Raw genomic sequence first — 23,856 nt, 5'->3', positions numbered from 1 at the left:
GTCAAGGGGCTGGGAGTGAGTGGAAGTGGAGGAGGATGGAGAGAAGAAGGGAAGGACATCAGGGAGAGCACAGAGAAAGTGGAGCGCGGGGGAACCTGGAGAAGAGAAGCACAAGAAAGGAGGATGGGTGAAGGAGGGAGCTATCCTGCTCAGCCCTAGCTGCCTCCCTTCTTGTCCCCTCCCTACCTCTGACGTTTCCTTCCCAAGATGGCGGCAAAGACCCCACCTCTCCGGGTCCAGCACGGCCAATCATTGCTGGGGATGGGCAGGGGCGCGTGGCGGAAGACACGGCAATGACCAATAGAATCGCGCCGCGGCGCTCGTGGGCGGGGCTCCGGTCTGGCTGAGGTCGAGGTATCGGCAGGGGTGAAATTTCTCGAAGCCTCCAGGCCGCAGGTTTGGCGGAGTCCTGGGCGGCCCTGGGCCCTGGCCAGGAACGGAGCCGGCGACGGGGCCGGGATTCCCTAGCGGTGCCGGCGGCAGCAGCAGCGGGTCCTGGGGCCTGGAGCGGAGGAGGCGGCTGTCGGGGCCCGTCCGGGAGCGGAGGAGGCGGCGGGCCCCGGCCCCGGGTCGCCGAGCATGAACCACAAGAGCAAGAAGCGGATCCGGGAGGCGAAGCGCAGCGCCCGGCCCGAGCTGAAGGACTCGCTGGACTGGACCCGGCACAACTACTGCGAGACCTTCCCGCTGAGCCCTGCGGCCTGCACGGTGCGGACCGGGCTGGGGGGAGCCCGGGGGTCGGCTCCTGCCAGACCCGAGCCTGGGGAGGTGCACGTGGGGGCCGGCCGGGCGGGGGCGCCCAGTTCCAGAGCTGAGCTCCTCCAAAAGGGGGAGGGGGGGGCGCGGACGCCCAGTTCCAGAGCTGAGCTCCTCCAAAAGGGGGAGGGGGGGGCGCGGACGCCCAGTTCCAGAGCTGAGCTCCTCCAAAAGGGGGAGGGGAGGGCGCGGACGCCCAGTTCCAGAGCTGAGCTCCTCCAAAAGGGGGAGGGGGGGGGCGCGGACGCCCAGTTCCAGAGCTGAGCTCCTCCAAAAGGGGGAGGGGGGGGGCGCGGACGCCCAGTTCCAGAGCTGAGCTCCTCCAAAAGGGGGAGGGGGGGGGCGCGGACGCCCAGTTCCAGAGCTGAGCTGCTCCAAAAGGGGGAGGGGGGGGGCGCGGACGCCCAGTGCCAGAGCTGAGCTCCTCCAAAAGGGGGAGGGGGGGCGCTGATGCCCAGTTCCAGAGCTGAGCTCCTCCAAAAGGGGGGGGAGGGGCGCGGACGCCCAGTTCCAGAGCTGAGCTCCTCCAAAAGGGGGAGGGGGGGCGCGGACGCCCAGTTCCAGAGCTGAGCTCTAAAAAGGGGGGGGGGGGCGCTTTACGGTGCAGCCTGGCCCGGGGGTGTTGGTTCCTTGGCAACGGGATCTCCAGGCTGAACTCGGATCTTGGGGTAAAGAGCCTAGGGTCTCTGGTAAAGGAATGGTGGAGCGCCCCCCCCCCCCCCCCAAGATGCCCCGGGAATTAGCACCTAGCAAGGGGCTTGGTGTGTCCCCAGAGCAACCATCCAAGGTGTGTGTGGGAGCTCGCAAAGGGGAAGATGGGAGACTCCCCCCGTCCCCTTTAACTGCTCCACATATGAAGAGGAGTGGGGGAGGGGACAGATGGCTCTGTGGTTCCGTAGAGCAGGGGTTCTCAAACTGGGAGTTGGGACCCCTCAGGGGGTTGCGAGGTTATTACATGGGTGGTCATGAGCTGTCAGCCTCCACCCCAAATCCCGCTTTGCCTCCAGCATTTATAATGGTGTTAAATATATAAAAAAGTGGTTTTAATATATAAGGTTGGGGGGGATCTCACTCAGAGGCTTGCTAAGTGAAAGGGGTCACCAGTAAAAAAAGTTTGAGAACCACTGACTTGGAGGCAGGAGGTTGTACTGGGAGAGCAGCGCAGTGCTGTCGGACCGGTGGTCTAGTACTGTGAAGCCAGCAAATTATTCACAGCCAGAGGTACAGCTGGTACTTTCCAGGCAGCTAAGAAATTGCCAGTGCCTGGCCCAAAGAGCTTTAGTCTAAATTGGGCATCGTTCAAGCTGTAGGAGAGCAGTGGACTGGCCAGATAATGGCAGAGGGTTGGCATGCATCGCGTTGCCTTCTTACAAGAAGTAGCTGCCTCCTTACTTGAGAGAGGAAGAGAGGGCCTCCTGCTGCTCTTCAGTTAGTATGACTCCTAGAATTCAGGGGTGGAGCTCTCCCCTTCCCAGAAGCTCGTCAAGCACGTTTTTGATGCTGGAATATGAGTGGGGGAAGGGGGCAGGAACTGTAGATAAGCCCACATATTGCCCATTAAAGGAAAGGAAAATGCTTGGAAATGGAAAAAAGCTATTGTCATTTGGTTAACTGCCCTAGTGCTGCATGATTGTTGCTCCTACAATATTTAACTAGGTGACTTGAAAGGAGAGTCTGGGAGATACATAGAAACATCTGACGAAGACAGGATGGGGGAATCAGAGGATGAATAATAAAAAACAAAATAATAAAAACAGGATTGTTGACAAGGGACTTGGGAAAACTTGTTTTCTATAGTGGTGTGTATTTTTACTTAACACAGGCATGCCTACTGAATTCAAAGGTAGCTTCTAAATCCCTTCCCCATGGTATCAGGGGGAGGAAAAAATAAATTCTCACATCACAAGTAGCAGAGTAAAATGCTGTGCAAGGGGAACTGTTTGCCAGGCTGCAGGCTGTGGATTTCCTTACCTCTAGTGCATCTTGCGTCACCTCTACAGTGAAGAGCATTAAGCAAAATTTAAATATGCTTATATATCTCATGATAGTGATGTGTGTAGGAGCAGGGACAGAGGCTTATTACAGTTGGGAGCTGACAGTGCAGTATTGTGCAGGCGAAGCCTAAAATGGCATGCAGTCTGTGTAATGTCTCCATATCCTCTAGATTTGAATGCAAGTGTATCCTCTAGATTTGCCCATGTAAGTGTAGGCCAGGCCTAAGCTGCATCTGGTAAATTTACATGTTAGGTTGACATAGTTAAAGCACTCAGGGGTGTGAAGAATTCACATCTCAGAGTGCTGTAGCTATGCCAACTTAACCTCCGTGAAGACGCAACTAGGTCAATGGAAGAATGCTTGCATCAGCCTAGCTACTGCTGCTTGCAGTGTTGGACTACCTACAGCAATGGAAAAAACCTGTTCTGTCACTGTAGGAAGTGTTTACACTATGGTACTACAGCTATAGCGTAGACATAATTTTAGGCACCGACCTTTAGAAACTTGGCCTGTGGTGATGAAGACAGTTTGTGGTGCATTGCAGTTCTTTTTTCCCAACTGTTCTCTGATTTTACAGGATAATGTGGAAAGGGCAGATGCACTCCACTTATCGGTGGAAGAATTTGTTGAGCGGTATGAAAAGCCTTATAAGCCTGTAGTCCTGTTGAATGCTCAGATGGGCTGGTCTGCCCAAGAGAAGTGGACTCTAGAACGCCTGAAACGCAAGTACAGGAACCAGAAGTTCAAGTGTGGTGAGGACAATGATGGGTACTCTGTGAAGATGAAGATGAAATATTACATAGAGTATATGGAGAACACACGTGATGACAGCCCCCTTTACATCTTCGACAGCAGCTATGGAGAGCACCCTAAGCGTAGGAAACTTCTGGAAGACTACAAAGTGCCCACATTCTTCACTGATGATCTATTCCAATATGCAGGAGAGAAGCGCAGACCACCTTATAGGTACAGTATCCATGGGGTGGCGATGAGATGGGGATTCCAATTTCTTCTGTCACTTGCTCATGAGCAGACTAAATTTACTTTGATTATAAATATCTCAAGATTATCATGCAAATACAGAACAGAGAGGAGAAAACTCAGAATAAGGACTCCTGAGTTCTGTTAACAGCTCTTGGTACAGACTTGCTTTGTGACTTTAGACAAGTTGCTCTGTGCCTCAGTTTCCTCATCTGTAAAATGAAAATAATGCCTACCCCAGAGCCATGTTTTGTGGCTGTAAAGTGCCTTTGAATTTTCAAATTATGTTACTGGGGTCAAGTTTACTATTAGTCTTCAATGAGACTTTGGTTGTGCTTAAGCCCAGCCCTGCTAAAGCAAGCAGTATTTTAGGTCATGTATAGATTAGGGCTAAAACTCTACAGCAGCAGTGCTGTTGTAGCTCTTCAATGTAGACAGTATCTGTCTGCAGAGGTAATCTACACTCCCCTGAGAGGCAGTAGGTAGGTTGATGGAAGAATTCTTCCATCAACCTAATGCTGTCTACACCAGGGGTTCGGTCAGCATAACTGTGTCTCAGGGTTGTGGATGTAAGTTTTCAATGTAGACCAGTCCTAGGAAAGTGTCAGGTTTAGGTTAGATTTAGCTAGTTCATGTTAGCTCCATACTTCATATAAGCTCTGCCTCTGAAAAGTCAATGGGCTTCTAAACTAGAGTTTTTACCTTAACTGCCTATCAATTAACTGTAATTGTCTCAAAGTAGCAAAGTCTTTCTGAAAGCTGATTTAGATGCCCCACACACATTTGGACTGGCCTGCAGTACAAAGTTAACATCGATCCAACTATGTAGCTCAGGGATGTGAACAATTCTTGTGTTGGGGGTATTTGCCATTTCCAGCACTGTCACCTGGTGAGCTGTAGCTCATGAAAGCTTATGCTCAAATAAATTTGTTAGTCTCTAAGGTGCCGCAAGTACTCCTTTTCTTTTTGCTAGTCATAATTGATGATCTCAAAGCATCTTATTGAAATAGACCTCACAATTCCCTTGTTTGAGTGCTGAATTCATAATCTCTCTTCTGCCCACACAGGAAGTAGATACCTGCATTTATTTCCTTCTCTTGTGGACATCTAGTAATGATTAACCACACTTAAGATATCAGTATCTAGTATGATAACATTCTTATGTACATTTTCATACACTGTCCCAGACCAATTGAGATCACTAAGGATGGGTGTAACTTTAAGCCTTCGAAGCAGTAGTTCTCTGCATGGAGAAAAATGACTTGCACACTTGCATATCCTCCTAATGAGGCTATTGGAGAATTAACTATGACCAGGTAAATGATGCAGTAGTGAATAGAAAGTCAAAAGTGAACAGTGTGTGGGTGATGGGAGCTGTCTTAACTTATCTTCTTATCCCTTACCTGAAGATGGTTTTTGTTTGTTCCTCATTGGAACAAGAATTGTAGAACAGTACATCTATAGATGCTACTCACAACCAAGAAAAAGCTTAGAAAAACACAATTACCATCTTATACACCAGGTGGTTTATGCCCTTAAAATAGATATAATCCTAATCTACTGAGAAACAGTTTCTGGTTTCTAAACTATTTTTATTGTAATATAAACAAACCCTTGCTCCAAGAAACTAAGAAAACAATTGCCATTGTTTGTATAGGTCCTAGGCAAAAATGTTATGCACCTTTTTCTGCAGTATTAAACTAACAATCCCTATAGTCAATGCTTTGCTGCAAACTCTGCTTCGGGTGCACAAAGAAATATATAGAGAGCCATGTTAATTTCAGGCTGTGGTAGAAATGGAAGGGAAACATGCTTGCTTAATGGAAAGGAAAGTTCATAGAAGAAAGTAATTATCTCTTGTAATGCACCTGGATGTTTTTTTTTCCCCATGTGCAGATGGTTTGTAATGGGCCCACCTCGGTCAGGAACAGGAATTCATATTGACCCTCTGGGAACCAGTGCTTGGAATGCCTTAGTCCACGGACATAAGCGCTGGTGCCTCTTCCCTACCAGCACTCCCAGAGAGTTGATCAAAGTGACGCGGGAAGAAGGAGGGAACCAGCAGGATGAGGCGATCACTTGGTTCAGTATCATATACCCTAGGACGCAGCTCCCCACCTGGCCCCCTGAATTCAAACCTCTGGAAATTGTGCAAAAACCAGGCGAGACCGTCTTTGTGCCAGGTATGTGTGGCTGTCTTCAATGAAAATCTGCAGTAGTATGGGAGAACACATATTTAGATGTATCCTTATTGAAAAACTATACACACTTGTCCTCCATTTTCCAAAACTGTACATTGTTTCAAACCATTTTCATGTTGCTCTTTGAATATCCAAAACATAAATGCCAAGTATGTTCCCCTGTTACAGGGGACTGATGGCATAACAAGCAGGACATGAGACACACAACATGCAGTGTGTTTGGGAAAGTGATCCTGAACTAAACTATACAGTGAGGAAGTAATCAAAGCATGAAAGAATAGAGGCCTTTGAAGACAAATAACTTTCTCTTATTCTCTGTTTGTTTTCTTGGGGTTACTGACAGTGTAACAAATGACAGGATTTGTGAGGTGTGAGGAAAGAGTTGTGGAAAGATGCAGACAGACCCTATCCATCTTATTTTTTCCACAACTTTAATTTCAAATGAAAGATTATGCCGTAGCTTCTAAAAGTGTCTCTGTTAAAATGGCATAGCATTTCTATGAATACTGCACTGAGTCAAAGGATTACAGCTTTCCAATAGGGGCTTATGTACGGGGGGGAAATTCTGGAATAAGAGAGCTAGGAAAAAAGCCTGCAGGCAGTCTTCTGTATTTGGCCATCATATGGGGAAGATGTCGGAGTGTGAGTGGAGGTGAGTGGAGGGACCCCCTAGTATGAAGGTTTGACATTCAGGGTTCAGAAACTCAAAAGAAGAACCGAAGGTTTAAATCCCTAAAATGAGCGGTTGAACCAACTGATTGTATACTGTATTATTGTACTATAAAAGTATGTCAGTAAGGCCTTTTATGGAGGCTTGTAGTGTTCTGAATTTGATTGTTATGAGATGTGTACAACTGTGGTTATGACTTTATAATATGCACACATTCATAACCACAGAAAGGTCTAATGTACATACAACCCCACCTCTTAATATGGGCTCCATTAGCTATTGCTGATTCTAGCTGCAGATATTTCAGTGGTTAAGGATATTTCAGTGATTAAGGCCCTTGCCTGGGACTTGGGAGAATCAAGTTCAGTTCCCTGCTTTGCCACAGACATCATGTGTCACTTTAGGTAAGCCACTTAGTCTCTTGGTGCATCAGTTTTCCATCTGTAAAATAACAGCACTGGGGTGTTGAGGGAAAATGTATTAAAGACTGCGAGGTGCTCAGATACTGTGGCGATAGGGGCCATATTAAGTATCTTAGATAGATGTATCTACAGTACTTTAGGTAAACAATATAAAAAGTGTATTTAAAAGTTGCTCTTGCATTGCATTTTGTAGGTGGCTGGTGGCACGTAGTTCTCAATCTCGATACAACCATTGCCATCACACAGAACTTTGCCAGCTGTACCAACTTCCCTGTGGTATGGCACAAGACAGTAAGAGGGAGGCCGAAATTATCAAGGAAGTGGTACAGGTAACGGTGCAGTAAATTCTATTCCTATTTCTAATTTCCAGGTAGTTGAAGGGATAGTCCAAATACTTCTTTCAAAGCGAGACATGCAGCTGGAATAACACTAACAGTACATACTCACGTGTGACTTTCTTGGGGGAAAAACACATTGTGTCATTTTAAAGACATGTTTTCTAAACTATGGCCTGCTTTTTAGAGCAACTTTTCTTGGCTCCCTCCCCTGTGAGTTGGTAGCTTAGTCTTGCTGTTTGGGGAAGGATCTGATCTGGATTTCACCTCTCATGGAGCTGACTTGATGCGTTCAAGTGATATGCATGAAACTCAGACGATGCAATCTGAAAATTCTTTGCCAAGCATGATAAAATGTAGAGGCAGTAGGTTAGTAAACTAATGCTCTAAGTCAGGGATTCCCAAAGTGTGGTTCATGTTCCACGGGTGCTGCGTGTGTTTGATGTTCCATTAGTTACTTCACAATTTTTTAAGAAGGTGATACGTGATCCAATGTACTGGGAGTTGCTGCTCTAAGCATTTAAGGGGAATGTAGTACTGGTGATAGGATTTACGTTAGCGGGCGTGGAGGTGGGACTTCTGTTGTTTGCCTTGGAGATGGAAGTCCGCTATCCCCTGGAAGGGATGCATCTTTTCCCCTGATCTGAAGAGATTACTACTATGGTGAGAGTATCTTCTTCTCCCTTTCCATTCACTCTCTGGCTCTGCAGAGACCACCACCAATGAGGCTAATTGTGATGTGGTTCTTGTGACATGGACGCTGCTCTAGTGGGAGGAGCTGAGATTCTGCTAACTAGCCATCAGGTAGCAACAACTTTAGATCACTGTTGAGGTGACTCATGTTTATCCATTTAATCTAGAAGTGAAAGGCTTCATATGTCTTACTGATCTCTAGAGCTGTCTAGTGGCCCGATCTAGCATCTTATGGAAACCTTTAAATTCAAGGTATTTTTCTCACCCAGTAACCTCTGAATATAATCACAGTTTATTTCTAACTACTTTAAGAATAATTTTAAAAAAGCAACTCCGTTACCACTGCTAATTCTATCCTCCCTTCAGGAGGACCTTATTGATATCAAAACCTTGTTAATGTCCTCTACTCTGATATTCTGTGTTAGAATATTAAATTGAGGTAAAATAACTATGGAAACTATATAAAAAGCCATCAAAGCTAGAGTGCAGGAAGTTGCACAATGTTAGGTGATGCACCTTGCTAGCGAATCATTATCTGTTGCTTTTTTACTAATGTGGCAATGGACAGATTTTGTGGAGTATGCTAGTGTAAATTAAAACATTCTTTTGTTTCTCATTATGTGTTCTAAATGCGAATCATGATGGTTGTGTTTAGGATCCTAAAACAAGAGCATCCTGAGCTGGCAGTGTTGGCTGATTCAGTTGATCTACAAGAATCAACAGGTATTGCTTCTGATAGTTCCAGTGATTCCTCCAGTTCCTCCAGCTCCAGCTCCTCAGACTCTGATTCAGAGGTAAGGATTTGCCACTGCAAATGACCCTTATCCCATGACAACGCTACCCTTTTCAACCAGTTGTCACGGAGTGTGGGGGAGTCTGGGCCCTGCACCCCTGTTCCTGGGATTCACCGTGACTCTCAGCCAGCCAGTAAAGCGGAAGGTTTATTGGACAATAGGAACACAGTCTAAAACAGAGCTTGTGGGTACAACCAGGACCCCTCAGTCAAGTCCTTCTGGGGGGCAGGGAGCTTAGACCCCAGCCCTGGGGTTCCCTGCGTTCCACCACCCAGCACCAAACTGAAACCAACACCCCACCCCACCCACCCCCCGCCACCCCCCAGCAGGCTCTCTCCTGCAGCCTTTGTCCAGTTTCCCAAGCAGAGGTGTTACTTCCCGCTCCTGGCTCAGGTTATAGGCTCTCAGGTCTCCCATCCCCAGTGAAACTCTCCTGCCACATTCCCAGGTCAACGCTCCATCCTTCCTGCTACGTCACATCTCTCCCCTCTTCGAGACTGGACGGAGCGGGGTCACTCTGACCAGTGACCTGGGGAAGTTCAGGGCCCCCTCTCTGGGACAACGCATCCGCTATCATGTTGGCACTTCCCTTCACATGGACCACGTCCGTATCATAATCCTGCAGGAGCAGGCTCCACCTCAGGAGTTTGACGTTGGCTCCTTTCATCTGGTGCATCCAGGTCAGGGGAGCGTGGTCGATGTACATGGTGAAGTGTTGCCCAAAGAGATATGGCTCTAGTTTCTTGAGGCCCACACCATGTCCAGGCATTCCTTCTCGATGGCCGCGTAGTGTTGCTCCCAGGGTAGCAACTTCTTGCTCAGGTACACGATGGGGTGTCTCTTCCCCCTTTTCATCCTCCTGCATTAACACCGCCCCCAGTCCCGTGTCTGAGGTGTCGGTGAACACCATAAAGGGCTTGTCAAAGTCTGGGTTTGCCAGAACTGGGCCACTGACTAGAGCCTCCTTCAGCGCCCGGAAAGCCTCCTGGCACTGCTTGGTCCAGACCACCTTGTCTGGCTTCCCCTTCTTGCACAGCTCAGTGATGGGGGTGGCTATGGCGCTAAAGCGGGGCACGAACCTTCGATGGTATCCTGCCAACCCAATAAAGGCTTGGGACCTGCTTTTTGGTGTGGGGAGCGGGCCAGTCTCTGATCACCTCCACCTTAGCTGGTTCCGGCATTAGGTGGCCGCTGCCCACCCGATGGCCCAGGTAAGATACTTCAGCCATCCCCACCTTACACTTCTCAGCTTTTATGGTCAGCCCAGCCTCCTGGAGTCGGTCCAGCACTTGTCTAACCTGGGACACATGGTCCTCCCAGGTCTGGCTAAAGACACAGATGTCATCAATATACGCCACGGCAAAACTCTCCATCCCCTTCAGTAGCTGATCCACCAGGCACTGGAAGTTGGCCGGCGCTCCCTTGAGGCCGAAAGGCAGGGTCAGGAACTCACAGAGCCCCAGAGGGGTGATAAAGGCTGATTTCAGCCGGGCATCTGCATCCAGCGGCACTTGCCAGTATCCCTTTGTAAGGTCCATGGTGGTAAGGTATGGAGCTCCTCCCAATTTGTCTAGGAGCTCATCAGGCCTGGGCATGGGGTAGGCATCAGATACAGTGATGACTATCGGAAGCTCAGTGCCCACACAAGAACCAGATCGACCTGTCCTTTTTGGGGACCAGCACCACTGGCGAGGCCCAAGGGCTGGCAGATGGCTAGATCACCCCCAAAGCCAGCATGTCCCTGACCTCTCTTTCCAGGTCCTGAGCAGTTTTCCCTGTGACTCGGAAGGGGGAGCATCTTATCGGCGGGTGCGATCCTGTCTGCAGCTGGTGGACAGTCAGATTAGTGCGTCCAGGCTGGTTGGAAAACAGCTGTCGGTACGGATGCAGCACCCCCCCTGATCTCAGCTTGCTGGGCAGGGGTTAGTTGATCTGAGAGAGGAATTGTTTCCAGCGGTGAACCAGCTCTGGTCCCAGGAAATAGATCTACTAACGGGTCATCTCCCTGCTCCTCCCAATGTCCACACACGGCCAAAACCACATTCCCCCTGGGATAATACATGTACCCGGTTAGACAGCTCCGCCACATAGTTTACCTCATTTAGCTGCTTGACAACCTTGAAAGGGCCTTCCCAGGCGGCCTGTAGTTTATTCTTTCTCACGGGGATGAGAACCATCACCTGATCCCCGATGGCGTAGGCACAGGCCCACGCCGTGCAGTCATACCAGACCTGCTGCTGCTTCTGGGCTCTGGTCAGATTCTCCCTGGCCTGGCCCGGCCCATGAGTTCAGCAGGTCTCTCTCGGAAGATCAGGACATACTCCACCACTGACTCTCCATTGGGAGTGGCCTTCCCCTCCCATTCCTCTCTCATCAGGTCCAGGGGGCCCCTTACCCTTCTTCCATATAACAGTTCGAAAGGCGAAAATCCGGTAGACTCCTGGGGTACCTCCCTGTACACGAACAGCAGGTGAGGTAAGTACTTGTCCCAATCCTGCGGGTGCTGGTTCATAAAGGTTTTCAGCAGCATCTTTAGCGTCCCATTGAACCTCTCCACCAGCCCATTGGACTGGGGGTGATAAGCTGAGGCCCAGTTGTGCCAGACCCCATATTTCTCCCACAAGCACCGGAGCACGGCCGACATGAAGTTGGATTCTTGGTCTGTCAAGACTTCCTTGGGGAACCCCACTCGGCTGAAAATGGTCAGGAGCGCATCTGCCATGGTTTCTGCTTCAATGGAAGCTAAGGGCACTGCCTCGGGGTAGTGGGTGGCAAAATCTACCACCACCAGAATGTATTTCTTCCCCGACCGGGTCGTCTTGCTGAGAGGTCCCACTGTGTCCATGGCCACCTTCTGGAAAGGCTCCTCTATGATGGGCAAAGGTCTCAAAGGCGCTTTCCCCTTGTCCCAGGCCTTCCCCGCCCTCTTACAGGGGTCGCAGGATCGGCAATACTGCCGGACAGTGGTAAAGACCCCAGGCCAGTAAAAGTTCTGTAGCAACCTCTGCCGGGTGCGCCGGATTCCCTGGTGCCCTGAGAGGGGGGTGTCATGGGCCAGGTACAGTAGCTTGCGGCAATACTTCTGGGGGACCACCACCTGCCTCCTGGTCCCACAGGACTCCACTTCCCCTGGGGGAGCCCATTCTCGGTACAGGAACCCCGTCTCCCACAGGAACCTCTCCTGGCAACCTCTCCTCATGGTCCGTACCACACTTAGGTCGGCCAGGTCCCTGAGCTTCTGCAAGGAGGGATCTTTCTGCACCTCGGCCTGGAACTCAGCGGCTGGGGAAGGGATGGGGACCGGTTCCCTCTCGTTGGCCAGGTCTGATGCTACAGCCTCTCTGAGCCATGCCCCTCTGCGTTTCCTCCCCACCAGTGTAGGGTCCTGCGCCTCCAGTGTGGTACCCTCCCCAAGGTCGGGGCGAAGTGCTCCTCGCTGGCTCTCGCTACGGGTCACAACCAGGGCATTCTGGGGGTTGCTTGGCCAGTCGTCTAGGTCCCTCCCCCCATCAAAACCTCAGTGGGCAAATGGTGGTGCACCGCCACGTCCTTGGGGCCCTCCTTGGCCCCCCATTTCAGGTGTATCCTTGCCATGGGCACCTTGAATGGGGTCCCGCCCACCCCTGTCAGGGTCAGGTAGGTATTGGGCACCACCCGATCTGGGGCCACCACCTCGGGCCGGGCCAGCGCCAGTATCCATTGACCTTCCTCCCATCCACCTCCAGGGGAACAAGGCACTCTCTCCAGAGGGACAGCCCCTCGCCCACCCTGTAAACTGAGAACTCTGAGTCCAGAGCATCCAGCCCTCTGGAGGAGCTGGCCTGGGGTACTCTTCCCTCCTGAGCAGGTGGTAAGCTGGCAGCCCCCCTTGCCTGGGCCGTCTGCCCCTCGTCCAGCTGGATCCTTAACCAGTTAACCCTGTGTAGGTTGGGTCTGCTCAGTCTGTCCCTGAGCCTGGGGCACTTGGTCCATACGTGGCCTCTCTGGCCACAGTGATAGCAGCTCATGTCACGTTGGTCCCCTCGAGCGGGTCGGATGGTCCTGACGCCATGCATTCCCCTTGGGAGGGGGTTCTCCATATTTCCCCGCTGGGAGGTCCCATGGTGACTCTCTCTCTACATCGTGGGGGGCCTGTTCTTTTGGGACTCCTCCCTGCTACCCCCTGACCGACTGTTCACTAACTCGTCGGCCAGCTGCCCTGCATGCTGTGGGTTCTCTAACTTTTTGTCCACCAACCATAGCCTCAGGTCGGAAGGGCACTGTTCATATGTACAATTATGTCAAGCAGGTCCCCTTTAGCTTGGGCCCCAGCTGTCCACTTGCGGACATATCCCTGCATTCGGTTGACCAGTTGTAGGTATGTGACCTCAGGCGTTTTACGCTGACTCCGGAACCTTTTCCAGTAAATCTCGGGGGTCAGCTCAAACTCACGGAGCAGGGCCTTTTTGAACAGTTCGTAGTCCCCTACATCTGCCCCTTTCATTTGGCTGTACACCTCCACGGATTTGGGGTCCAGTAAGGGGGTGAAAAACTGGAGCCTGTCTGCAGGGTCAACCCTGTGCATCTCGCAGGCATTCTCAAAGGCCGTCAGGAAGCTATCTATGTCCTCCCCCTCCTTACGCTGGGCCAGGAAGCACTTATTAAAGCTCCTTGCAGTCTTGGGTCCCCCCTCACTCACCGCAGCCGGGGCCCCACTACTCCTCAGTCTGGCCAGCTCCAGCTCATGCTGTCTCTGCTTCTCGTCATGCTGCCTCTGTTTCTCCTTCTCCTCCCGCTCCTGCTGACGCTGCTTTTCATGATCCTCCAGGTCCCTCATTTTCATCTCTCTCTCCCATTCCAGCCGCCTCCTCTCCAGGGATGGGGAGCTCCGCCGGGAGGATCCCCTGCTGGCTGCTGGGGTCAGGGTGCCCTCGGTATTCACTGGGCTTCCCATAACCCCTCCCCTAGGCATAGGTAGGAAGGGTCTCGGGATGTCCTCGGCAGCAGTCTGACCCCTCTCAGCCTGGTCAGGCCCCAGGGCCCATGCTGTGTCCACCGGGCGGCTTCCCTCAGGGACAAGGGTCGGGTCATCCAAGTGATCCTTCTCCAACTGGGCAATCACCTGTTCCTTGGTGGACCTCCCGATGTGCAGCCCCCTCTGACTGCATAGCTCCACCAGGTCACTCTTAAGGCGTTTAGCATACATCTCCCTGCTGGCCACTTGCAGGCCTGTGCAGCTTTCCACAGTTTCCAGGAAGAACTCCTAGGGTGCCAGTCCTTCTTGAGGTCACCACCTCTTTGCCAGGGTCGAGCTGCAGACTCCTCCACCCCTGGGACCGCTCGCTGCAATCCACCAGGGGACCCTGTTACTGCAAAAGTCCTTCTCTCTGGTCACACACTCCCAGGGGTTAACCACCCCCTGAAACCGTCTCTCTCTGAATCTTCAGCATGCCTGGTCCCCCTCAATCCCCCTTCGTTTTACTCTTCCCCCGGCACTTACTGCAGGAAGCGCCATTCACGGGGTGCAGTACATCCCACTTCTGCCACCAGTTGTCACGGAGTGTGGGGGAGTCCGGGCCCTGCACCCCTGTTCCTGGGATTCACCGTGACTCTCAGCCAGCCAGTAAAGCGGAAGGTTTATTGGACAGTAGGAACACAGGCTAAAACAAAGCTCATGGGTACAACCAGGACTCCTCAGTCAAGTCCTTCTGGAGGGGCAGGGAGCTTAGACCCCAGCCCTGGGGTTCCCTTTGTTCCACCACCCAGCACCAAACTGAAACCAAACCCTCCCCTCCCCAGCAGGCTCTCTCCTGCAGCCTTTGTCCAGTTTCCCGGGCAGAGGTGTTACCTCGCCCTCCTGGCTCAGGTTACAGGATCTCAGGTTTCCTATCCCCAGTGAAACTCCCCTGCCACGTTCCCAGGTCAACACTCCCTCCTCCCTGCTGCGTCACACCAGTTGTCGAAGGAGTCATGTCTGTTTCTTTTCTAAAAATACATACAGTCTCCCTGACTCACAACTCTCAAGTGGGTTTGAAGATAACTGTTGAATAAATGTTAGACTCCAAAGTTAAATCCGAAATTGCAGAGGAAGCTAATAGTGTGCAAGTATAAAGCAAAGAACTGGACCAGTGGGGATCTTGGTGAAAGCTTTAGTCTTCTGTGAGGGGTGGTCCACTCCTCTTGCCAAAACAGACTTGGCTATGAGATGTTCCTGATTCTCGGGACCACAGACTCTTTATGCTTTTATGCTTAATGTACTTTGTGCTGCTGCTTTCACCATCTTCCAATGGCTCCACTGGCTTCCCATTTGTTTTGGCATCCAGCTCCTTGCAGATCTTCTTCCCTTGCTTTTAAGTTGCAGAGATGTACTCCCAACTTCTTTGAGACCTTGTCACTCCCATGAGCAGGGACTCGTGTAGGCCCTGCCGCCTCTCTCCGGCCAGACAGTGTCACGTTCTGACACCTGGAAACATTCTTCTCATTTTCTCTCCCATCCTTCAAACTTTCTTCTTTTGCCACTCAGTAGCTATCTCTATTAACTGACTCTTATTAAATGTCATAACTAATTCTCTCAGGTGTTCAGAGGAAACTGAATGAGAGATTCTCATCCAAAAATCCTTACTGGGAGGGAGGGTGAGTTTGAGTTCCCACCAGCCTTTACAGCCTTTGAGAAAATTTGACTAGTTTAGTACTTCCACAGCACCTTTCACCTGAGGTTCTTTATTCACTTTACAAACGTGTATCTAGCCTTAAATAAACAAGTAAAACTATCCTTATTTTATAAATGGGGAACAAGGCCACAGAGTTAGGGCCAAGATTTTTTTTCAAACGTGACTAGTGATTTTGGTTGCCCAACTTGAGACACCTTAAGTGACTTGACTTCTCAGAAAGTTCTGAACACTCAGTCTGAAAATCAGGGGCTTTTGGGTGCCTGATTGGAATACCTGAAAATCTTACCCTAAGTGTATTGCAGTGAGTTGCAGGGCAAGGAACAGATCTGGAAGTCCTAGTTCTTAGTCCCTTACTCTAAACATGCTCTCTTGGACAGAAATTTTGATGTTTCAGGGAAGAATATGCACGATAACTTCTCTGGTGACTGTACTAGCACAGGTGTGGTTCACTGTCAGATCTTCTGAGTAATAACTGAAGGTTTGTATTTCCCTATATTGATTAGTTTTTTCATTTTGTCTTTCTCTGTATTTAGTGCGATTCTGGCTCTGAGACCGAAGGGATGATGCATCGGCGGAAAAAGAGGAGGACTTGCAGCATGATGGGTAATGGTGACACTACCTCTCAAGACGACTGTGTGAGCAAAGAGCGCAGCTCCTCCAGGTGACCAGATGTGACAGCTCTTTCTTTTTCCAAACAAAAGACACTTTAATGCAGAGATGGTAGGGTTAGGTTAGGCTGTTCCATCATGCATGGGATGGGGGGGGAGGATGAGGGGACTATCTAGATTGTGAAACAGCTTGCCACTGGTGATATCCTCTCTCCTCTCCCTCCTTCCCCAATTCTAATTACATTGGCCTGCTCCAAACAGGAACTTAAGATCTTCTCTTTAAAAAAGAAAGTGCCAAGGAGAAATTTTACATTATTTAATAAACAGTTTTTTATAAGTTTTTTCTAATCATTTTTTAATATAGAAGGAATGCTCCAGTTGCTGGGGGTGCCTTGGGAGTAGCGGGACATTTTGTGGGGAAAGTGGAATGTCCGATTCTGTGCCACTGAGGAGCATAATTGTGTGGTAAATTGGTAAAGGGAGGAATAACCAGCGTAGAACAAGTCTTGATCACCTGATTGTCCAAACTGAAAAGCTTCAAGCAACTATATACTTAGTTTTTCCTACTTCACTGTTGCCTGGACTACTTCAGTTCTGCCTACTATTCTGTTTTTGTAAGGATTAACAGATTATAAACTTCATTCTAAGGCCTTGTTGCTTTAACACTTTAAAAAAAAAAAAAAAAAAGAAAGGGGAAAAAAAAGAGGAGCTGTGCCCAAGACTGAGATCTTAGCTGATTTGTGGAGGGGGACACTTTAAATAAATGACAACAGAATTCACTTGGTGTGAATTTATTGGGACATGGTCCTTTCTCCCATCCATGGGCTCTAACGTAAGGAGGATCGGAAAGTGTTAGGCATTTGGGAGATATTTACTACTAAGAAGCTGTGGCAAAATGCTGGATTTAGAAACCATCCTGCTTCTGAGCAGTTGTCCCTGATTCCCTTGGGTGGAAGGTACAAGCTAACCACACTAAAGTGCTGCTTGTACCAACCCCCTCACATTCATTTATGCATCCTCTAATTCATCACAGACCTTGGGTTGCTCTGAATCTGTCTTTTGGTTGTAATCTCTGTGATGAATTAGCAGAAAGATGCACATAGTACTGACCCAGCTGGAGGAGCCTCGCTTCCGATACGCAAGCGTAATGTGCCCGTGTAGGCCCCTGTCTGCTCTTTTGGTGTATATATGGCTATCTAACTTTAAGGGATACAGCACTCAACTTCTCCAGTCTTTGAATAGAGTCAAAACACCAAACTATCCCTAAACGTTTGGAGTTAACTGAACAAGCATCTTATTTCCCAGCTGAGGTTCTAATCCCCTCTTATGATACTGTCCATTTCAGTTCTAGCAGCCAGTTCTGACTTCAGGCTGAGAATGAGCAGCAGAAGCTAATGAACACAGATCCTGGTTTCCTGATCTCTTAGAAATGCAAGCTATATTGCAGAGCTCCATCCTTTCTGCATTTTTTTTCAGCCTCCTCCAGTGAAAACATTCATTTTAATATTTGGTATATATTACAAAAGACTATTAAGTTAGCACCTTGTCCAAGAGCCCCTCTCTGTTTCCCAGATGTCTCTTCCAGGCCTTTCTGTGTTGCAGCTCATGATTTGCTTGTTACGTCTGCCAACTCCTTAGGTGACATTGTAGTGCTGGCTGGGGTTTCTGCTTCAGTTGTGTTGAGGAATACCGTCAATATAAGCAGAATTGTTTCTAAGCCTTGTCAAGCACCTCAGCAGCTTTGTTTAAAAAAAAAAAAAATGTAGTCCTTTGCTTTGGCAGCATCCTGCTGTCTTGCATTGTGATGCTGGAGGAAAGGTTATCGTCATGACAGGCAGTTGTACTTTTTTTGACAGGATTAGGGAATCTTGCGGAAGCCGCACTCACCCCTGAGAGATAACAAGAACCGTCTAGAGGCAGCTGCCACTCGAAGCTCCGTTAGCAGCCAGCTTTGTTCTACCCCTCTCAGCTCCTATCTACTCTTATGATCCTTCTCAAGTCTTCACTGCTACTTTGATCCAAACTCCTATCTTCCATCATGTGCTGACTAAAGATGTCTCCTTGCTAACTATTGGGGAGAATTCCCAAGTCTAAATGACTGTGCAATGCTTAGTGCCCTTCTGTACCCCAAAAAAAGTGCACTATATGATCAGAAAATAACCCAGCTCTGGGCAAGGACATGCCATGTGTCTTACAGTTCATGAAGTTGGCAAGGAAAACAGTCTGATACCTGTTTTTAAAGAACTGTTTTAAAACCAGCAGCTACATCCAGAAACCTGCCGTGCTTTGACACTGTCATACATTTACATGTACTGCACATGTTAAAACTAGGAGAGGATCTCAGCACCTTTGCTCTACACAAACATCCAGTGTATATTGTACCAGCGTGCTGGAAGGGAGACTAACTCTGTTATGTACTCTGAACACCGAGGTGACTTCAAATGACTAGAAATGGCTATCTGTGAGAAGCATCTTTTGTGGTCATATTAATCTATGTACGCTCTGACTAAATCCAAATAGTCTAAGATGTGACACCTTAACCAGCAATGATCATACGTACTTCTGCTTGGTACTTGCCATATTAAGTATAAAAAAGATGAACTGGCACTTGGGTGTAGTATTGGGGCTTGAGGGAACAAGAGATGAGTGGCTTCTTGTATAGTAGAAGCCACTGAAAGTCACCATCTATCAGCAGTTACCCATGAACCTTAGGTGTAGGGGGAAAACTACATAACTGAATTACAGACTTCATCAGCCCCAGAAAGCTGCTGTCTCTTTGAGATCATGTGTTTAGGAGCTGAGCAGCACTTGCTCTGGAATCTGTAAAAGAGTACAGGAGGGGTGAGTATTTTGTCTTAAACATTTTAAAATAACACGTGATGCTTGGGTTCACACAGCTGCAGTGGTATTGTGCCAAGATAAACTCTCATCCCCAAGCAATCTACTAGGATGGTTGATATTAATTTACCAGGGCCTGTGCGTTAAAGCTTTCCTATAGCCTGCTCCCAGCCACCTTAGAGGCTGTGCTTGTGGGGGAGCGGGGAATAACATCTTTCGCTGATACAAAGAACACCGCACCCAAGAGCCAGCTACTTGGACTGTTTCTCTTTGCACCCTCATTTCAGTTTTGCTGTTTGGGAGGGGGAACTGAAAACAGAGGGGCAGTGCACTCTCTCTCATATAAGCTGCAGTGCCTAGGCATTAGTGCAGAGGTCTTCAGTCATGGGGCACGCCCTCTGGGGGGGCGGGGGGGTGCAGAGTAATGTTTCGGGGGGTGCAGTGGGGGCCCAGACCAACCCTCACAGGGGGTGTGGAGGGAGTGCTGCCCAGCTCTGCTCCTGGTCCGTGCCTGGGGATCTCCTGGCTGCCAGCCCTGTGCCCGGGGATACGCTCCCAGACACAGCTGCCCGCCCCACATCCGGGGTCCTGGCTGCCCGCCCCACATCTGGGGTCCTGGCTGCCTGCCCAGCCATGGCTGAAAGGGGCATGAGGTAAAAAGTTTGGGAATCACTGCACTAGTGGCTGAATTAAAATGCAGATTGGCAACCTTAACTGTGAATTTTCTGTATACAGTGTATTAAGTAGATCCCCTGAATGTTGGTTTTTAACTTGTCCTTTACTATTTGTGTTCCCTCTCCCGTCTCAGGATATGAGTCAGTCTGTTGTAAAAGCGAGCCCTACTTATTTTGGTTCATCAGCAGTACAGACCTTTGTTTCCAAGTCTCCTTTGTGCCAGTCACTTTTATGTAGCAGAGAAGTGGGAGGGAGTTTGGAGGTGTGAGGCAGGTGGCTCATCAGTGCATCCCTAAGCAGGGAATCCAAGGGGTGCATTTGTGGCAATGGAACACAAATGCGCAGACTTCTCTTCAAAACTGCTGCAGTCTTTCCTGCAGGGGAACCCTTCCTTAAGGCTGCTTAGATCTAAAGACGGTTTTGTATGAAAATATCCAGATTCCCTGGCCGAGGATGCCTGTAGTCTGCCTAGCTCAGGGGGTACATTGGCAGCTTGCCCAGAGCCTGCATGCTGCACATTATCTTCATAAAATGGAGCAGGCTGCAGCTGCTATCACTTAGAACGAGATAGGTGGCTGCGGTGGCTACAGGATTAGAGTATCCCCCTCCTAATGGCAAGGGTTAACCTGGATTATAAAGCTCGCAGGGCTGTGGTTTGGGCCATTGCCTGCCTCTGAGGTGGCTAGCCGTTGCCTTCATCAGCATGGTTACAGCTGTGCCTCATCTTATTATTTTACTGTATGAAAGAAGTCTGGGCCTGAGCACTTGAAATCTGTTGTGGGGAAACCAACCTGCCTCCCACTGCCAAGAAAGCTGCTCCTTTTCTAGCAATAGCAGTCTGATGCTCCAGAGGGCAGAGCACTTCTCCATGCCTACGAACGTATCAGTGGTGTGACAATAAAGCTGTCATTTAAAATGGACACAGTCTCCTCGTATTGAATGGTCTATAAGGTAACATTTGAAACTAGCAATAGGAAAGGTAATATCAGCAACTATAAGATGACTTCCACAAAGCCATCCCTTGCCTCACCTGAGAAGCAATGGCTCTGTTCAGGCAGTCTGGTACAAGGGCTGGGATTCTGAACTAGAGCTGCTCGAATGTTCTTCATCGGAACAGGTTGACTTTGCATAGAGGTATACTGGGTTTCATGAAAACTTTGTTGGGTAGGTTCCTCAAGTCTAGGGTGGAATTTTTACTCAAAACCAGCGAGACAGACCCAGAATAGCCAAGGCACTCACCTGAGATGCAGGAGACCCAGATTTAAATCCCTGCTATGCCTGATAATAGGGACTTAAACCTGGGTCTCCTGCATCTCAGGTAAGTGCCCTAATCACATGCCTATAGCACCAGGCACTAATCTGCTGAATATTTTATGATTTCTACAAAATGGAGTAGCTTCAGCAGCAGAGCGAAAGGGACTGACTAGCCTGCTGGAATGTGAACCTCAGCATTTTTTGTGAAACAGAATTCTTGTTTTCCAGCCAACCTTACTCAGGACTGCTGGGTTGTCTTCTTAGGTCCACCACTTTCATGCTGTGTGACCTTGGCCAAATAGCTTAACCTCTCTATATGTTTGGTGTCCTAGCTATAAAATGGCAATAATACGTACCTTGCAGGGGCGTTGTGAGGCTACTTTGAATTAATGGTTGTAAAACACTTTGATTCTTCTGCAAAAGATGTTACAAATGACTGACTATGGTTAAGCCCCTATTAAGCAGGCTAGACACTTCCTTCTAAACTGGCACTAGGTCCTCCCACTAACAAGTGCTACAGTCATAAAGGTTCAATGCTTCTGGGCACCTGCTCAGCGATAACTTCAGAAGTACCCAATTCAAAACCAATTCACCCTACGTGAACTGTGCCAAATGTAGGGGTAGGTTTCATTGAGCTCTGAGATGAAAATGTATTGGTGCCTAAACTTGCTGAATTAAGATCCCAGGTTTGCTACTGCATGTCAGCTTTGCTGTCCTCTCTTCTGAGATAGGGCACTGCTTTTCTAGCCCTCTTTAGGAGCTGGTCTGAATCAGTTGTATCCTAGGTTCACCTCTTCCCTTGTTACACGTTAAAGGGACTGACTTGTGAAATCTTGTCAGAAATATAACTACAGTTCATAGGATGCATGTTTCTTTGAAGATACCTGCTCCATACACATAGGGCAGGGGGAGCCTGTGGCTTCATAGAAGCTAGTAGTGGCTTCCCTTCCTCCTTTTTCTAACTGTGGTCAGATTAATGCCAACTTCTTCTCCCAGCTGCTTACTAGAGAGATGTCCGCCTCTGGTAAGATTAATCTAGAGGCCCTTTTCCTTTTGGGTGGCACTGTGAAACCTCTGTGCAGGCTGGACTCCCAGAGACAGTGCTGTGTGTTCCTCTTGGGAGGGGGGCAATGTAGCCTGCTGATTCATTCCACAGTTACAAGCCCTATCATTGCCACTAACTTCTCTTATCCGTCCTCTGCCGGGCAGAGCTGCGATGCTCTGAATTGTTTTGTCTGGATGATGATTGTGTTGCTTTTTATTTTAAATAAAATGATTATTTTGCATTACTCTATTTGTCAGTTATTATTTTTCATCTAGCAATCTGGAAAAACTACATATGTGTAGCAGGTGCCTTTGTCATCTGCCGTGCTATAGCAGCAGACAGATTAGTTACAGTAGTAGTTAAGAGGAGCCTCCATCATTGTAGCATGGGGGGGGAAGTGTCAGTCTCATTGTTTATCTCATAGTATCCCTGCTACTACCTATGGTCTCAGTCATAGCCCTGTGCTGCATGTTTGTATCAGATGAGGCCAGTACACACTTTGGAAGCTTGTGCCACCATGGAAAGCTACTAGGGACATGATGGCGGCCGGGAGAGGGACCCCCATATCTAATATTCATTGTCAGACTGCAGTCAGTGGGAGGGAGGGGGACAAATAAGTGAATTGCTGGAAATTTGCTTCCTGCTGCATGGCACTCTTGTCACAAGCCAGCAGTGGACTTGATCTTGTGAGTAGATGGGGTTGCGTTGAAGCCAATAGAGCTGACGCATGCAGTGTAGAGGATCACCAGGAAAGGGTTAAATTCAAAGTGCAGTGCAGTGATTTGCCCCTCTCCACTTCTTGTTAAGTGCTTTGGTTTTTCTTCTGGTGAATTAATGGAGTTAGCCTTCCTGGAGGACACTGGACTATTCTAGTTGTCACTGGCAGAGACTAGATGGGACTCATCTATACGTTAAGCCTGCCTATATACATGTGTGCATGTATTGGAACATTTGGAACTTATCACAGGGTTTGTTGTAAGTTTTATTATGGGCCTTTTAGGAAACCAGATTCCTAGGGTCGACAAGTTAACACGAAGCACGTGTCAGCAGGGAGGGAGAGAAAGCCCTGCGGAATCTAAGAAACTTATTTTTAAAATATTCCAGAAATTGTGGAAAGAAAAAGATCTGAAGGGGAAATGAATTTGTGGCAACACCGGACAAGAATGTTGCTGACTTATGCCTCAGCCTAGGTCCATTCCTTTCAAGTTTGCGCCTTTCCCTGCCGAGAATTGATTTGAAAAACAAACTTTCTATTACTTTTCCCTCCATGGAGTTCTTGCAATGCAAGAGATGCACACTTGCTCTCTCTTTCCTTGCCTGCTGGAAAACTGGCTGGAACTAAACAGTGAACCAACAGCAGCCACATTGTTAAACTAATCCAGCCCCCAGCACATGTCCTTCGGGAGAGTTAACATCTTGATGGAGATGGAGCCATTGAAATGCTAACATTGTTAAGGGCTGCAGTTTGGATTAATGCTGAGCTGCAGAAGTATTTTTGCAATGGCTGTCCTTCTGCTTTTCATCCCTAGAATTCCCATGATATATGCTTTCATATGTCCCCAAATTTAGGCTGTCTGCTGTTGTTGCCTAGAAGGACTGCTATGGCCTTGCTCTATTCTTCCTCAGATTTCTTTGATTCTTTTACTGCAATTGCACCATGGCTCCTCCCTCTAGCATAGAGGATGGGCACATTGATCCTCTGTTTAATTGCTGCTAATGAGCTGCTGGAGGAGGTTACATCAGTTAGAATGTAAAGCCGTAATTATCATGTGACAGCATTGAAGGCCTGCCTAGCTCTGCCATCTTTCCCCTCTTAGCTTCAATTAGAGGCACACTTGCCAAATAAGGTAAAAGTGGCCCCCTCCTTACAGGGTCTTATGTAAAGTGAATGTCATGGACCTCAGAAAGAGGGTTAGAAACAATGATGTTTCACAGTGAA

The 23,856-nt window shown here is 48.7% G+C and overlaps 1 protein-coding gene across 1 annotated transcript; it reads left to right on the top strand.

The window, feature by feature from the left end:
• Positions 1-315: 315 nt before the first annotated feature.
• On the top strand, positions 316-22,161 carry JMJD6 (jumonji domain containing 6, arginine demethylase and lysine hydroxylase). The gene is made up of 7 exons (XM_037913894.2): positions 316-708; positions 3,329-3,717; positions 5,629-5,915; positions 7,219-7,354; positions 8,709-8,847; positions 16,031-16,158; positions 17,962-22,161. The coding sequence occupies exons 1-7, from the start codon at positions 580-582 to the stop codon at positions 17,996-17,998; spliced, it is 1,245 nt and encodes a 414-aa protein (XP_037769822.1). The 5' UTR covers positions 316-579; the 3' UTR covers positions 17,999-22,161.
• The last annotated feature ends 1,695 nt before the right edge of the window (positions 22,162-23,856 follow it).

This window comes from Chelonia mydas, chromosome 14 (assembly GCF_015237465.2).
Source record: "Chelonia mydas isolate rCheMyd1 chromosome 14, rCheMyd1.pri.v2, whole genome shotgun sequence".
Lineage (NCBI taxonomy): Eukaryota > Metazoa > Chordata > Testudines > Cheloniidae > Chelonia > Chelonia mydas.
The sequence above is the reverse complement of the archived record's forward strand: the minus strand, read 5'-3'. Positions and strand labels throughout refer to the sequence as shown.